General features: G+C 35.5%; 1 protein-coding gene across 1 annotated transcript in view; it reads right to left on the bottom strand.

Moving 5' to 3' along the window:
• LOC105990779 (lipid phosphate phosphatase-related protein type 1) overlaps positions 1-18,386 on the bottom strand; it is a 118,227-nt gene extending 99,841 nt beyond the window's left edge. Inside the window, exon 1 of the mRNA XM_013023260.1 lies at positions 18,277-18,386. Within this exon, the coding sequence (XP_012878714.1) occupies positions 18,277-18,339 (63 nt within the window). The 5' untranslated portion in view covers positions 18,340-18,386. The remainder of the gene's footprint in view (positions 1-18,276) is intronic.
• Between the last annotated feature and the right edge of the window lie 240 nt (positions 18,387-18,626).

Genomic DNA, 18,626 nt, shown 5'->3' on the forward strand with positions numbered 1-18,626 from the left:
AAGCACTCCTGTTTTCAAAAAGAACTATAGGCTCAAATTGTCCCCTATAATTCCTTCCAGGCAGGTGGATCATGATTCCCTCAGCAACTGCCACTTCACATGCTGAGATACTGATGAATCCAATACTGATAAATGTGAGTGGCCTGATATCTTATAGACTGGTAAGGGACACGTCTTAATAAGGAGAAGACATGTGGATTATACTCTTCAAAGTCACTCCCACTTTCTTCTTACAATCCAAATCCACCTTTCTGACAATGCATGTGAGCTCCAAGACAGCCCCCTATACAGCTGCTCAAAAAATGAAGGCTGCTAATGCCTAGGTAGGCTCAGACAAAAATGAAAAACTCAAATAATTAAGGATTTGAACATCTCTGCTTAGTTATTCTAATCCCTATGCGATCAAAGAGTAGGGAAATGCCCTTGTAATATTTCTACAGGTCAGTTAGTCTAATGCTTTTAATTCCTTCTTGTCTCATGTTTTTTCATTTCCTGTCAAAGGGGAGAGGAGACTATAGAGGACAAAGAGGATTAGTCATTTAGATTCTCCTTTAAGGATTCATCTATTCTGTATGAATTGAATATTGTACTTTTGTCAGACATAGGAGAGCCCTAAAAATTCTCAGTGGGCTTTGAGCTGAATGTTACTACCCCTTCTAGACCATTCAACCAGGAAGAACTAGAATAGGAGATTGCATTTAATAGGTAATATACCCATCACAGGCTACAGAAAATTTCAAGCTTTTTTTCTTTTAATGCTAAGAGACAGGAAATTATTTTATTTTAATATAAGCCTTCTGATCTTCTGAAGAAAAAAAAGGAAATGGAAAGAAATTAGCATCTCTTGACAAAATAAGCTTGGGTTATTTGTACACAAAATTTCAATTGATATTCATCTTTACAGACCAGTTAACCATGCCAATGCCAAGCAAAGCAGATTACTGTCCTTGTTATGGTTCTAACATGGAAAATAAGTTGCAAGTGGTGGAAAATATTTTCTTTCAGGAAAATGAAATAATTTTAAAGCACATATTCCCAGTGCCACAATTGTTTTAAACTTTAGAGTAAAAAAAAACTGGGGAATCTTTCTCTCTCTAAAAAAATACACATTACATAATTTATGTAATATATTGTATATATACTATTTCCATGTAAGTATAAATATATAAATACATTTACATATAAATATATAACATTAAATATTATGTTACAGATATATATATATATATATATATGTATACAAGTGAAAGCTTGTGTTGTTTTTCCCAGTCCTCATTAGATCTGCATATATAAATCCCATTGTTTTATGCCTGATAATCTTAGTGTTCAGTCTGTACGTTTTATAAGATGAGCAAAATGAAGTCTATAAAGTTCAAAGTGATTCTTTCAAGGCCACATGGCTATAAAAATCACAGGAGAAAGTAGATAAAAATCCAATTTCTCTGACTCCTGGTCCAGCATTGTTTCCAAAAACTGAAGTATTTTTATCACACACACACACACAAAAAAAAAACCCAAAAACCAGACTCGGCTGAGACCCATATAGATTGGCTTAAAATACACACACACACACACACACACACACACACACACGTTCTTTTATTGCTCCATCTGTTACACAGCCTGGGTATGGAAGTCGGCCCACTAGAGCATTAGAAGGGAAAGTACCTCACTGCTGCTGTTAAAGGTATCACTGCCCCCAGATTACTCAGTACTGACAGAACTGATACTGTTTAAAACATGGATCTGCAGGAGGTGAGTGAAAAATCAATGATTTGAAGTCTTAGGGTCATTTGACATTTCTTACAGCTCTTGGCAAATCCCATTCACTTGTGTGCTGGGCACTAGGAGTTTATAGAGCACTAAAGCAAAGGCGGTGAGTGCCCTGCCATAGTCCCTTGGCACTAACTGTTTCCTTACAAGAATGACTCTCTGCCTGAGGGTTTTCTGAGGTTCAGGAGTGCACTCGCTGCATGCAGCACAGACCAAAGTGCCCATCAATCAATGACCCAGGAATAAACCTCAAACATCAACGCAGCGACCAAACGATAAATATGACAGCTTCTTCGGCTCTCAGTTGGAATAACGCTGAGGTAAGTTTTAGGCAGCTATCTAGAAGGTCCTAGCATTCACCAAGCTCCACTTCTTCACAATGAAAACCTACTTTTAATATGCCTGTGTTAGTTTCATTCCTTTTCCATGTCCTTGCTCTCTCTGGGTACTTTCTGAGATTGACACCCAGATAAATAATTTGAATTCAGATCCTTATTTTAAGGTCTGTTTCTGGAGAAATCCAACTTAAAACAAGTATAAACTCTTTTTTGTTGTTGTTGTTGGTCGTGGGGTCTGAATCTGGGCCTGGGCACTGTCCCTCAGTCCTTCAGCTCAAGGCTAGTGCTCTACCACTTGAGCTACAGCACCACTTCTGACTTTTTTTCTGCTTATGTGGTGCTGAGAAATTGAATACAGACCCTCATGCATACAAGGCAAGCGCTCTACCACTGAGCCACCTTCCCAGCTAATATAAACTCTTTATAAAACACCATGCTATACTGTGTCCTGTGACAAAAAAAATTAAAAGCCATTATTCCCACTCACAAAAGGTTGAAGGTAGGGAGGGATGATAAGGGTTTTACAATATTTGGGGATATGAAATTAAAAATCATTTTTGCCAGGGAAGAATTCTCACAGCGAAGAATATATTATGTCATTAAGAACAAATTTGTCAGCAGATTTGTCATTGCTTATACAATGCAGGCTTGAATGATCAAAGGACCATTTAATACAGGTAGGGAGTGTGTGTGTGTGTGTGTGTGTGTGTGTGTGTGTGTGTGTGTGGTTTTGTTTGCTTATTTTTAGTGGAAAGAGTAGATACTCCCTACCCCACCCCCGAAAAAAAAAAACTAGCTGAATAAGATTAACTGGTTATTTTGCAACTCCTGTTTGAAGACTGTCAAAACTCTCTGTGTTTACACTGTTATGTCAAAATAGACTAATTTCTGTGGAAAGCAAACAAATTACACAGTAAAATCTTGTGCATGTCATTAGCCAAGAACAGGTCACTAAATAAAAATGACAGAGCAGAGCAAACCACATAAAACTTACGTTAAGAGAGCTCCAGAGCATTCCTGAACTGATAAATGCTAACTTCTTGTGTGTGCTTCTAGCTGGATTGTCATATGAATTAATGATTACTAAGCATGTACCTGACATGAATTAGGCACCTTAAAATTTCTATTTTTACTTAACCTGCAGCGCAATCTAGTAAAGCAGATCTTATTACTCTCTTATAGATTGGAAAATTGGAAATCAGTTGCTTAGTAACGTGTTGAAAGTCACAGAGCTCTTTTGTCAGACACTAAAATCCAAAATTTCAACCAAAATATCATCCTTTGGGGCTGAAAATAATGGACACCAATAAATCACCTTCAAAGTGCTTTGTTCAAAGAGACAACAAAGAAGAGTTGGAAGAAATGATTCATCCACTTCTCCCCATTAACATCCATTCAAGACATATTTCAGCTTCCTTAACTTCATTTTGTGAAATGGTCCATTCATTGAGGAACTTCGATTTCAAGAGATCGGGTTGAAATTCTTATTAGATTCTATAGTTTGTCCCCTCCAAAATGCAGGTGTTGAGATTTATTGGGCAATTTGTAAACATTAAGAAGGGGGGCCTCTAATGTTTAGAAGGGGTGACTATAAACATTAAGAAGTGCTCACTGAATGGGGCTAAGGATCTAAGAAAGAGACTTCATGTGGCTTCTAGTTCTCGTGTCCTTCCCTCTGCCATGTGAAGACATGGCATTTTCCCCTCCAGAAGACACAGGAACAAGGTATCATCATAGGAGCAGAAGGAGCAGCTCTTAGGGAAACTGAATCTGCCCATGTATATCCTTCTCATCTGTCTTCTATGTGCTAAAATAAGCCATGGAAGCCTTAGGGCCATGACACTGTCCCTGTGTGAGAAATAATCTGTGGTAAGGGTAGGGAGAGATGTATCTATGAAAAGGTCTTTGAAAATATGAACTCATGCCTCCTTTCCACGGTTACAGATTCTAGGTACCAGTTCTGCCATTGCATGTTGACAGGTAAGGTATAAACTTACAATATTCAGGCATGTTTTGGTTTCCCAGAGATTATAGGACAAAGAAACTGAATGAAATGTCCTTCAAGGCATTTCATGATCTGGCCACTTTCTATGCTTGACTCCTCCATCACCACCTTCCATTTTATCCTCTAAGCTCTAACCTTGTGGAATCAATCCCTGTCAGCTCTTTAAGTTTTTAGGATCTTTATAGGTCTTGGTTCATGCCATTCTGTCCTTTTTGCAGAATTCCCATTTGCCTACTCATTCACTTGAAGAGCATCACACCAGTTATCAGGTGTTGGTCTAAATGTTTCTTCCCTGAGATACTCTACAGGCACCTTTGCAAAAAGGGATCCAGAGCTGTTAAGGAATCTTTGTAAGCCCATAGGTCTCTTATACTTGAAGGCTCCTCCTCACTTCATAGACATTAAAATACATGGCATTACTAGACAATTGTTTTTGCTGTAAACATTTTGAAACCTTTTTACAGTCCTAATTTTGAAATTTCACCAGTGAATAAATCATTTACCACTGATTACGACAGAGTCCAGAATTATAGGTATGATTGTGAAGTCAAATTGATGGCCAGTTGTGTGATCTTGAACAAGTTACTTAGTTTCTTTGGATCTCTCTCTCTCTCTCTCTCTCTCTCTCAGTCTCTCTCTCTCTCTCATACACACACACACACACACACACACACACATGTATATCAATACGGATTTGTATAAGGAACTATGACTCTCATTAGCATTATGAGTCTACATTTTTCTTAATAACTTTGGAAAGAGCTGTTACTAATGGTCAGTGCATGGGGAAAGGACTAGGGCACAGATTTGTAATTGATGTATAAGACACCAAAAAGACTAAGAGCAACTACAGTTCAACACAGATGTGTAGGAATCACAGAACGTTTTTTGTTTGCTTTGTTTCATTTTTGAGAAATCATGTATTTCTCTAATTCTTTTTTGTTTTGCTTTAAAATTTTTATCTTTAAATAGTTGTATAAAACCGAATATAAAGGTGCTTACTCATTTTACATAATGCAGTTTAATATATGAACCTATAGTCAGTGAAAAGACAGTCAACTCATTCAAATGCGTTTTTTCCTAAAGAAGACAAACAAGTGAAGCACTCTAATTAATTATACTAATATTTCTAAAGATTAGCATGGGTAAAGATGACATAGAAAGTGTACAAATGACCAAGTATTTGAAAGGACAACTCTCCCTGTTGTTTTCATTATGTCTTCTCTGAGATATGATGTTAAATCTAGACATTGTAGATTTTTAAAATACAACTAGCTTTTGTCCAGTGCTGGTAGCTCATGCTTATAATCCTAAGTACTCAGAAGGCTGAGATAAGTGTAAATTATAAATTATACAAATAAACTATTTATATAAATTATAAAATTATGTTATATAATTATTACATGATACAGAATTATAAATATTCTGTATTGTAATTATAAACATACACACTACACACCAGTAACAATGTAATCTTAAAAAGGAGTCTTAATGTTTCTAAGAAAACTAATACATTTTCATATAAAATATTTTTTTCAAATACTCAGATAAAATCACTGATATTTGTGCACATCATTTCTTTTGAGATTAGTAGTTGTGCAGGAATATATGCATATTTCAGAAAAGGCATCACATCTTTTAGATATGTACTGCCTAATCTGCATGAAGATGTTGTCTGGCTTGTGTCTGCAATATTCTCCGTCATATCCAAAATGTTTGAGAAGTCAGTGACGTGATGACCCAAACAAAGCACTTTTAATCAATTAACCTAGACGGAGAGAGTGTAAGAAACATGAGGACAGAAGACACTGGTCCATCCTCAGGTGCATGGGTTCATGTCTGACCCATATGAAGGGAAGGGCTGTAGGCAGAAACTAAAGACTCAGCAGCTCTGGATGTTCAGGTGACCCAGCAGACATCAAGTGCACCTGCAGGGCTTCTTCTTATTAGCATCCACTCTGTGAGCAGTATCAGCAGTGACAAGGTGATGCACCTTTCTGTGGTTCCTTTGCTTGAGGAAAGAGATGGACATGGCTAGACTTGATGAAAGAAAGGAAAGCTGATGCTCAGGATAAAAAAGTAAGAATTCTCTGTAAGACTATGGTGAGCAGAACCTTCCCATCAGTTCATACAAAATCATCATGTGTTTAGGTTAAACCACTATGATTTTGGCAGTCTGTTATTGTGTCAGAACCTCTCCCATACTGATTGCTTCATTTAAACAGAGGTTAATTTAAAAACACCAATTTACAAGGTATAGCCTTAGCCATTCATACCTTTGGTCTTTTTCTATAAATCTAGGGCTATGATAGAACACACACCTTGTGTTCAATTACTATAACATTAAAAAAATTAACAGTTACCAGGAGCTGGTGGCTTATGCCTGTAATCCTAAGTACACAGAAGGCTGAGATCTAAGGATTGCAGTTCAAAGCCAGCCTGGGCAAGAAAGTACATGAGACTCTTATCTCCAATTAGCCACCAAAAAAAAAAAAACTAAAGAACAACAACAAAAAAGCCAGAAATAGAGCCTTGAGAAGAAAAAAAAAAGCTCAAAGATAGCACCTAAGTCCTAAGTTCAAACCCCAGGACCAGCACACACACACACACACACACACACACACACACACACACAGTAACATCTTTCAATATTTTAAATGTATTTATGTGCAAGGTAAACAAATACATTTTTTAAAAATTGATTAAGTCTTAGAAAACCATGTGCATCAAATTCAGTTTGGTGGTTACCAATGAAGAAGCAAAGAAAAAATAAGAATATCCTAGAAGGAAGAGTACATGGAATTATAGTCAATTGTATTATTATGTCTTATTAGTAGTATTTAAATCTGAACTAAATAGCACCAAAATACTAAATTTTATATGACTGGATTATAGTCACTTGAATGATTTTTAAGTTGTTTTTATTATGAAGAGTATAATTGAGATGACTCAGATACATTTTATTTTTATTTTTTTTTTTTTTGGGTCCGGTTGTGGGGCCTGAACTCTGGGCCTGGGCGCTGTCCCTCAGCTTTTCAGCTCAAGGCTAGCGCTCTACCACTTGAGCCACAGCGCCACTTCCGGCTTTTTTCTTTTTGCTTATATGGTGCTGAGGAATCGAACCCAGGGCCTCAGGCATGCAAGGCAAGCGCTCTACCACTGAGCCACCTTCCCAGCCCTCAGATACATTTTAAAAGAATGCTATTTTAAAAACAATTACAGATGTCAAAAGGATTTCTTTTGTTTTCTTTTTTATTGTTATATTCAAATCATTACGTTTACATTCAAAACAGTTTTCTGATTACCATTAATCAAGTCAAAACTCTATCAAATAAAATTATCTTATTCACAAGAAGTTATAGATAGTTGAACCTTGTCTGGATTAAAATATAAAAATATTATTTGGGCTCTTATAGGAGACAGACTGTAGAAAGGGAAGTCCCCATTTCAGCATTTCTATGTCTGAATTCTGGCTCTAAATATATTGAAAATGTTTTCCTTTCTCTCATTCACCTACTATAAGACTGGTAAGTATGCCCATACAGATATAGTGGAAGAATATAAGACTTGAATTTTTGTTAAGCTTAAAAACATCAATTTTGCTATCTATTGGCTGTGTGTACTTGAGTGAGTTGATGAACTTCTCTGTATTTCAGATTTTCACCAAATATTTAAAACATGAAGAAAAATTTCTTCTGTATAAGACTGAAGGTATCCTCCTGATGTTATACAATTTTATAACAGGATATACATGTCAAACAGGATATTTAAACATAAAGCACCATTATATCAGGATCGTGAACACCAGAAATCAAGATAATTCATATCCTCAGATTTGTTCAGAAAATTTATGATCAAGTCATAGACAAGCCAATAATGCTGTCATTATGACCTGCATCCTTTCCCACAGTCAAAATCCACCCCACGGTATTTTATAGTGAATCTCATTATTAGTGAGTTTGTACATATTTTCTTGTACTTACTAAAATTTGTACTTTTCTCCAGAATTATATTGGGTCTTTATTTTCTTTGGAAGAGTTAGTTGAGGAGAATACACCACTAAGAAAAATAAGAGGGGCGGTGATAGGGGATGATAGAACAATGGAGAGCAGGGTTTCAGAGCCAGCACCTCATCTTTCCCTTGGGGGTCTAACCATGTAACTTTCCTCTCTGCTCTTCGGATTCCACATCCTCCAGAGCCAGATGTATTTTCTTAGTATTAAGTTTCCTTCACTTTGTGATAATTTACCTTCAATAGAACCTTGACCCCAGACATCCAACTTAAAAACTCAATGTGGAGCAAGAAGATCCCTCAATCAGTTGGAAGAGCATCTGCAGACAGGAGTAATATGTCATTTTAAAAATTAACATTGGCAATTTGATATTCCCCAGTATTGCAAACATGCGTTGAAAGATGCTTTAATGAGAAAAGACAGGAAAAATACTTTACAATTAGTATTTGTCACTGTAATTTCAAAGATTACAAATTTTTCATAGCCTTGTTTGAAGTTTTACCGACAAAATAGTCTAAAAGCATTCAAGTCCAAAAATGTCAAGTATCTGAGCATTAAATGGCCCAGATTCCTTCTCACAGTGTCAGTTTGTCATTCTGGAGGGAGAAGGGAAATGGAAAAAGTGTGTGTGTGTGTGTGTGTGTGTGTGTGTGTGTGCGCACACACGGGGTTAGCTTACTTTTCACTTTGTGTAGGTGCTATTTTATATTCATTTTGTATAATATTTATTAAACACCTATTATCTGGCAAAAATGCTCAGGTGCATTATTTCATTAATTCTGCAAAAGCATCTACAAAAGAGATCTAAAGAACACACGTAAGTTTCTATTAGCAATGAAAGAGCCAAGACTTAAACTCAGACTGCTTGATGCCATTTTATGTTTGCTTTTCAGGCATTGTATATATGCAGGTGAAACTAATACTTTCTCCTTAGCAGGAACCAGCCAGTTTCTTGCTTTAATAAAAGGACACTCAGTGGGCTGGGGAGGGATGGGTGAGAATGTTGAAAGGAGTGACATTGGTCAAGATATACTGTATTCCCACACTTTGCTAAATAGTAACTCCTTTGTACAACTACTTAAAGATAATAATTCTTAAAATCTGAGAACTGCAATCTAAGACTCAAAATCAAAGCAGTCCGCACTGTAGAATCTAAACAACCATGAGCACAGAGCAGCTAAAAAGGTAAGATAGAATTTTCTTTCAAACTAGAGGCACCGGAGTCTAGGGAAGCTTTACTAGCTAGTTCTTGGTACCCAAAACTGATAATGTACCATTTATTTACCTCTACCCTAGAGAAACTCATTCAAAATCATCAAAGTTCTTGCTGAACTTCGTGATATTCTTTATCTTCAGACTGATTTATAATAATCACCTGGTAGGTTCAAGTTGAGAAAAACTGAATTGTCAAAAATAAGCAATAAGAACTGCAAGAACAAGCAACTATCAAAATGAAAAACTGTCTCATCTGTGCCCATCAAGCTACAATTGCATTCATATTGTCTGCTGTGGAAACGAAGCTCCATTTAGAGTTTTGCTGGTAGTCCAGATGTATTTGAAAGAGGCTTGACAGTGTGTTAGTCAGGATTTTAGAGAGAATATAGAAAAATGGTCTTGGGAGGAATCTACTTGTGTTTGGGAAAATTTGTCAAAGGGAATATTTAAGGGATGGTATTTTGGAAAAGTACATCTGGCATTAGTTGTAGAGGAGCTCAGAGACCACACAGACAGCTCCCAGTTTTTTTTTGGGGGGGGGTTCTGTAGATGTTAATTTGAATGGTGTTTCTATCAGGAAAATAAAATCATCTTTTTGTAGATCCCAAGTATGAAAAGTGTTGTTAAAATGATAGTTAAAGAAGCAATGAGAAGAAAAAGCAATGGGGAAAAAAAGAGAGAGGTGAGGAATACTAAGGAAGGAGAGAGAGAAAAAGACAGAGAGAGACAGAGACAGAGACAGAGACACAGAAAGACAAACAGAGACAGAGAGGAGAGTGAATATAAATCAGAGAAGGATGTGAAAGAAGAAAGAAGGAAACTCAAATGAAAAATGGGCTGAAGAAGAAAAACATAGACTACTTGATTTTTTATATTTTCTAACTAGTGTGTTCTAGGTGTCTGGCCAAAAATTCATCTTATTGAGTGCAAGGAACAAAAGTGAGAATGAAAAAGTAGATATCCTCACATTCATTTGAAGATTAGCTTTCTCCTTTTCCTGCTGTGTAGATTATGTAGCTTTTGTCTAGTCCAGCATTTGCTAATTTTTTTTTACCTCATCTAGTGAAGAGCAAAACACTATTTTGTGGATCATCTAGAAATTTTTTTCATTTTGGATTTCTCTCTTTATTAGCCGTGAAGTTTACTACCCTTTTAGGAGGTGCTGATAAATCCAGAAAAATGTATTTAAAGGCCAGACGGCACCAGGAGATGCAAACTGTCGACATTTTTTTCTGCATTTCCAACATTCAAGGACTTGGTTTCTAAAATCACCTGCCTTGTGAATCACAAATCATATTTTAACCCATTCTGCTTTCCTGATGTTTATCTTCTCTCCTTCCAGCTATTGATTGGCTTCTACATGTGTTCCTGTAGGCAATAAAATTTGTTTTCTTCCTAATGACAACTGAACAAGTCATTTTAGTGCCATTCCAGTTTTACCCAGGGCAATATGGCTCCTGACTTCTCAATATTGTGAGCTTTTATGCATCCCATGCCTTGCTAGGATGCTTCTCCACCATTATTTTAGCATTATGAATGGGCTAGGATAGGGCCCAGACAGGCAACTGCTTCCCTAGGAACTTTAAATTCTACAGGTTGGTTTTGCTCTTCTCACCCACTGCCATAATAAACAAAATAACCCCAAGACCACACACTGTGCTTGCATAATTAAAACCTCAGGAAAACACACATCATTTTTCCATTATGGGTAGTCATGTCTTATTCTCAATGTTTATTCCACACACATGTTTTAAGTATGGCAATAATCCTGGCTTTACAAGGAATTTTGTTAATCTAAGTTACAGAAGCATAGTTATTATGTTAAAAAAAAGGGGTGGAAGGTGTAAAACATATAATACCTTAGTGAAAGAAAAAAAGTAAGAACTAAGTCTGTTCTGAATGACTTGACTGCATTTATGAAACCAAATGCACGTACAACATCTTACTGGAAACATCACAATGAAGGATTCTCTTTCTTTCTTTTGTTCATTTGTTTGTTCTTTCCTTCTTTCTGAAAATCAGATACTGAAAATCAGATTTGAACTGAATAAACGGATGACACAGAAGACATTGGGTAAAAGACTGAACTTAGAGCAATGCCAGGAATGGAGCTTGGGCTTTATGTCTCTGGGAGTAAAGTATAAGGACTTGAGTCAGAACTGAGACTGCTATGCAAAAGCATAGGAGATTCTGACTTAAGTTTTCAGATTCTTGAAACTTGCTTTCCACTTGTGAAGAGGGGGCATCTACGTAAACTCACCTACGGAGAAAGACTACAGAGAAGGAAAACTTTCGGTCAGATATACTTCAGGACTAATCAAGTTTAGGTTTTGAATATAAAGCCAAAGCCAAGGAAGCATTCATATCAAAGCCCTTTAAAGTGATATTTCTAAAACCTATGTCCCCAATGAATCCTACAGAAGCAAGCTCTGCTAAAAAACCGATCTTAAAAAAACACACAAAAATACACTAAGAATCTACAAAGATGACAGACACAACAAACAATAAGATCAGAGTGCTAATTGTTTCAGATAGTAGTCTGAAAGAGTCTAAAATAAATGTATGTGATATAATTAAAGATGTGCAAGAAACAAAGCATAAACAAAAGGAATAACACAAAATAGACACTTTAAAAACAAGCACATAGAACTTCTGGAATATGGTGGGTGAAGAGACAAGATTGAAGAGAATTACTGTAGCATCTGTTACAGTCAAAGAGATGAAAGAGAATATCTCTATAGGTGATGCATTAGTTTTTTTTTAAGAATTATGATTTTTCATGTTCAAGGTGCAAAGCAAGTCATAGCCAGTAAAAATTTACACCTAGAAATTGAAGGATACTCAGAAGAAAAAAAAGAAAGGCAACTAGAGAAGAAAAGTGGATCATTTGTTGAGAATGGTAATAAGAGAGAAAAGTTTGATCAGCAATAATAAAGGCTAGGGTGAAGCATATATTAGAAGAGTGGAAAGAAATCTTCTCTGTCTCAAATTCAATGCCAAGTCCTATCACCATTCCAAGTTAATCACAATATAAAGTCAACTTCAGGTAAATATTAAGAATGTTTATGATTTAATTAACCTCTTCTCAAATAATTTCCAAAAGATAACATCTATTCATTTAATCAAGGAATTAAAAGAAGAAAGGAATAAGAGACACAACAGTAATTAAGAAATCTAGGGAAGGGGAAACAAAGGAGGAGGCTACAATGCTTGATAAGAAATGTACTCATTATCTTGCCCATGTAATTGTAACCCCTCTGTACAGTATTTTTACAATAAAAAATATAAATAAATAAATAAATAATAATTAAAAAAATACTATAACCATAAAAAAAGAAATGTACTCATCACCTTGCTCATGTAATTGTAACCCCTCTGTACACTATTTTCACAATAAAAAAGTATTGCTAACAAAAAAAAAAGAAAACTGATGAATGTGGGACAATTTTAAGAAATTTTAACTTACAAATTTAAGGAAGATATAAAAATCAAGGCACTGGTGGCTTACTCCTGTAATCCTAGCTACTCAGGAGGCTGAGATCTGAGGATCACGGTTCAAAGCCAGTCTGGGCAGGAAAGTCTGTCAGACTCTTATCTCCAATAAACCACCAGAAAACCAGAAGTGGCACTGTGGCTCAAGTGGTAGAGTGCTGGCCTTGAGCTGAAGAGTGCAGGAACAGTGCCCAAGCCCACAGTTAAAGCTCCACGACCAACAAAACACACACACACACACACACACACACACACACACACACAAGAATACAAACTTAAGAGCTCACAGGGGCCTAAGAATAGGCTTTGATTGTTTTCGAGAACAGAAGAGCAATGAACAAACCTGGGTGTTTGTTGTCAAGTACATATGTCTACAATTAAAAGGTAATTTAAAAAATAGAAATATAATCAGTCAGTTGGGTGATTGATAGTAATTCAGGCTTGTAATTCTATCTATTCAGGAGGCTGAGGATCATGAGCAGCCCAGGAAGAAAAGTCCTGAGACTTCATCTCCAAAATAACCAGCAAAAAGCAGGGTTGGAGGCATGGCTTTCATGGCTGAGTACCACTAGGACAAGTATGAGCCTCTAAGTTCCAACCCTGGTACTGCCAAATATCCATATCTATACCTATATCTATTATATCTAATGACATATTTCTAATAAATAAATGAACTTATATAATAATCAATAAGGGAAATGGGCTTAAAACAAATTAAACAATCTAATCTACAAGGAAGGAACAGAAAGAAGTCTACATGCTCATAATTTAGTAGTAGAGCACGTGTAATAGTCCCATTTAAGTCAGCAAGTAGCAAAGATGTGGTCTATACTACTTCTATTCAGTATTATACAAGAGGACTTATCCAGAGCAATAAGACAGGAAAAAAATTAAAACCTACCTCAGTGTTGATACCTCACATCTGTAGTCCTAGATACTCAGGAGGCTAAGGTCTGAGAACCACAGTTCATAGACAGCCTGAGCAGGAAAGTCTGTGAGACTCTTATCTCTAATTAATCACCAAAAAGAGAAATGGGCCTGATATGGTAGAGTACTAACATTGAGCACAGAAGCTCTGGGACAATGTACAGACAGTTCAAGCCTCAAGACAAGCACAAAAAATTTAATCAAAAATTAAAAGCCTAACAAGCAGAAAAGGTAAAAATCTATGTACATATGACCATATAAGATGATGCTAAGTGAAATGAAGCCCAAGAGAGAGACACAACTGGTTTTATCTTTCTTGCTGTTGTTTTTAACATACTTACAATGTACCATATGATATTTTTGTTTCTTTTGTATGTTCTTCTCCCTTGGTATAACCATTGTATTTGATTCCGGTGCCCTGAATCTTGTATATACATTATTTTAATGGGGGGGGGGAAGGGAAATAACAAAATGCTGAAGTAAGGATATAGGTTTACCCATTGTAACAATGAGATGCACAAGACACTATGTTGAAGACTAACTTTACAACTTGGGGGGGGGCAGGAGGGAGGAGTTGGGGAGGTGGGAAATGAAGGGATGGGAGGGGGAAAAAAGGAGGGAGTAGTTACGTTTGATAGGAAATGTACTTGTTAACTTACTCATGTAACTGTAACCCCTCTGAACAGTATATTTACAATAAAAATATATACAAAAAATTAAAAGCCTAGCAAATGAAAAGAAGAAATGAATCTGCTCTTACTTGCAGATGATTGTCTGAAATTTTAAAGAAATATACAGATACACTGATAAAATTAATAATAAAACTTTTAAATTTTCTTCTATGAAACGTATATGGACATATTAATATGGTTACTATAATATAGAAACAAATGCCTAGAAAGTAAAATTATTCTCTAGCAATTATAAGGTTTCAATCTTCTTCCATACATATATACTGATATTTTTAATAAATACTTTTTAAAGTAAATATATTAGGCAAAATATTAATTAAAATTATATATATATGTTTTAAGTAAGATATGAAGCAAATGGCTCAAGCTGTACCTCAGTAGGTATATTTACATAATCAAATAAAATAAGATGATTAGATTGAATGAACTGCCAATCTGGATAAACTCAGAAACAGTGAATGAAAATTTAAATTATAAAAGGAAGGTTTATATGGTATCATTTATACAAAATTTCCCTAAAATAGTATTTGTAAAAATATATATAAAGGAAAGATATAAAAATATGCATGGGAATCATGTAGGGTTAAGTAAGTTTCTAAGTTCACACATATAATTACTTCACAGATACTTATAGAATTCACATGAATAATACAGGCCCACAGCATTACCTGCAACATTTTTCTTTCCTTCAAAAAACCTTTAAGAAAATATTGGAATATTTTAAGCTTTGGTCTAAGTGGTGGGTACAGAGATATCTGTTTTTGTTTGTTTTTATATTTTGTGTGTGTATATAGGTGTGTATTTGTGTATTTTGTGTGTGTGTATGTGTGTATAGGTAGGTGTCTGTGTTTTATGGTCTTTCATAATTAAAAACCAGCAATGAAAATACATTCATTGATGCAACTGACATTTTAACAATGTTATTCTGAGCTAAGTTTTCTTTTACCCCTATTATAGTGTCTAGCTGAATCTAGGTGAATGGTTTGTGCTTGCTAAATGGAATACATGGAAATCATGAGAATCACTTTGAGATTCACTTCATTCTTTCTCAATTTTCTATTATATTCTACTTCACTTCTTTTTTCTTTCTCTTGTCCATTTCTAAGTAACCCATTGATTTATCTTAAACTTTCATACAGTATAAGAACAGCAAAACAAGAGAAAAAATAAACCATTTTTCATCTTTCAGATTTTTAGACTTATATTTATGTTTGTGCCAAGGTGAGGTAGAGAAAGAGTAATTTATTTCTCTAGTTTCTGCTCCGCCAGCTAAGCTCATCATTCATGCATTAGAAAGCTAAAGACCTTCAGAGATTACAGCATCTAGCAATAAATTAAATCTCTTACTTTGAGCCTTGGTTCCTGTTTGATTTTTAAGAAAATTTAAGATTGAAGTGCTACTGGGAGGATAAGCATCATGATGGATGACTTATTCCCCAGTTTTCCCTAGCTTACATGTTTTTGTCATTTAAAAAATATATTTTTTATTTTCTTTAGCTACCAGCAGAAGATAATAAAACTTTAGAGTTGTCAAGGGAGAATTATACCCATGAAATGAATCAGATGACACTGAGACTTAAAGATATGGACTCTGAACTCTGTCAGGTGAAAACACAAGAAGATCAGTACAAAAGAGAGAACTTGACATGTCTTCCTCTGTAAAATGCAGACATTATATGATCACATTTAGATCAAATAACTGAGTAAGTAAAAAGAAAAGGAAATCAATTGAGCTCATTAATTTAGCTACATTGCATAACCTTAGCTTAACGTTTTGTGTTTCTGACCACAAGAGAAAGAGAACACTTCAAAAGCTAATGCTAGCTGGCACCGATGGCTAACATCTGTAATCCTAGCTTCTCAGGAGGCTGAGATCTGAGGATTGCCGTTCAAGGCCAGCCTGAGCAGGAAAGGCCCTAAGACTCTTATCTCCAATAAACCACTAAGAAATCTGGAAGTGGTGCTATGGCTCAAAAGGTAGAGCACTAGCCTTGAGCTGAAGAGCTGAGGGACAGCGCCCAGGCCCAGAGTTCAGGCCCCACAACCGGACCCCAAAAAAAAAAAAAAAAAAAGCTAATGCTATGCCTTCTACCATTTCTGCATGACAGGCTGGGAAAAGGGCTGCTTTCTCTTCCTCACAGAACCTCCTACTATACAGTAGGTGTGGTTGTTGTCTGATTGGAGATGTCTTTGGTATCATGTGGCAAGTTGCATGCAGATTCTAAAGAATGTGTATTTATTACTGTGAGACAAGTTTTCTGTTTTCCCTTGTAGAGGGTTAGTGTAAATTGAGTAGATATGTACCTCAACTTACAGTAACATCTTCCAGCCTTCTCGTCTATCTCTACTGGATTCTGAAATACAAACACCTGGTTCACAAATACCACCAGAGAATATAAATTATCAATAAAATTAAACTGCCAAGTAATGATCATCAAAATACAGCTTTACAGGTTGGAGGTATGGCTCAGGTGGTAGAGCGCCAGCCTATGAACAAAAGCAAGAGTCAGTGAGTCTGAGTTATGATTTTTGGAAAAATATATGTAAATTTATAAATACATATTTTATATCTTTATAATATACAAATATAATAATATGTGAATATACATATATTTATGCATGTATATAAATGTATAGAGATTTAAGTAAAAACTATCCTTCAAAATAATTCATAGGTTGTATATAAAGTTAAATGTAATTCCATTGTGCTTATTATATGCAGAGGTTAGCCCAAGTGTCTGCTTTCACATAGACAATTAAATAGATCAAGATGCATGTTCCTCCCAAACTCAGTCAAAAGATGCCCTAACACAGAACTACAGCTATTTTTGACATAATTTTGCTACAGCTGACTTTTGACATAATGAGAGACTATCTAGGCAGCTTACAGGAAAAGATGTCTCGGCTTTTACTTTTCAGCTGTATACTGTCCTATTTTAAACATAATATTTAGGATGAAAAACAATCTTCTGCATACCGTATCTTGTTGAGAATCCAAAAAAATAACATTGGCAAATTAATATCTTATTCTGAGATAATCTGATCGCTTTCTTACCATTAAATTCCATATTGCCCAAAATTTCCCATGTCTTTGTCTTCACTATAGTAATCTTCATTATATATAGAAAGATACAGGAAAGATGGTGTGGAAAAATTTAGCCAGGAAGATGCTGGAGAACCTGCTTGCTGGCCTATAGTTGAAGTAACTCAAAGTAATCCACCACAAAAGAAATCACACATTAGGTTGGAGGCATGGCTCAAGTGGTAAAGCCTCAGATGTAAATAAGCAAGCTGAGCAAACATAAAGCCCTAAGTTCAAGCCCCTATGATTACGATTTTTTTAAGAATCCATACATTATAAAAGCTACCAATACTTCGCTGAAGAAAAATAGCTAGTAGAAACAGTCAATTCTAATATTATCTTTGTATATTTGGATTTCATGGCAAAAAACATAAAGTAACATCACTAAAGCACCTGATGCATTGAATTTCTGAGTAAGAATATGATTGTAAAATAGAATTTAATTCAAATGCTGCAGTAGCTTCCATCATTAATATAGTCACACCACCAGCAAAAAGAAAACAAATATAACATGAAATTTTTCTGTACCCCATAGATGCAGTTTATAAACCTTCTTACTTCATGGCTTCCTATTTAGGAAACATTTTGCTAACCTACCAATTCTTTAACTGACATCTATACTATTAAAATTTGTACCAACCATAAGATTAACAAATTTAATGAAGTCATCCAAGTTCGCAGCATAAATTTGTGAAAATGATTACAAGTTATGTGTAAAGTTTTTTAAAAATGCACATACCTCAACGAATATAAAACACGGGATGATGGAATAACTTCGTTGTGTGTTGTTTCCTACAGCCATTTCTCAGAGCATGTAGCAAGACCACACCATCTAAAACTGTCCAGGCTGAAATAGAAATCATTTGCATGGTATAAGAGTCACATGTTGAGAAGTCCTTTAGATCCACACACAAAAATATCAACATAGTTTTAAACAACACAAAACTATGGTACAATAAATCCAGACTAACAATAATTCCAATCAAAAGCAAACAATGCACATCAGCTATAAATAGTCTTAGAGCCAAAATGACCAGGCCAATAGCTCCTGTGTGTATAACAGGCAGAATTCTAATTTCCTGGGGCTGC

This window comes from Dipodomys ordii, unplaced genomic scaffold (genome assembly GCF_000151885.1).
Source record: "Dipodomys ordii isolate 6190 unplaced genomic scaffold, Dord_2.0 Scaffold67, whole genome shotgun sequence".
Classification (NCBI taxonomy): Eukaryota; Metazoa; Chordata; class Mammalia; order Rodentia; family Heteromyidae; genus Dipodomys; species Dipodomys ordii.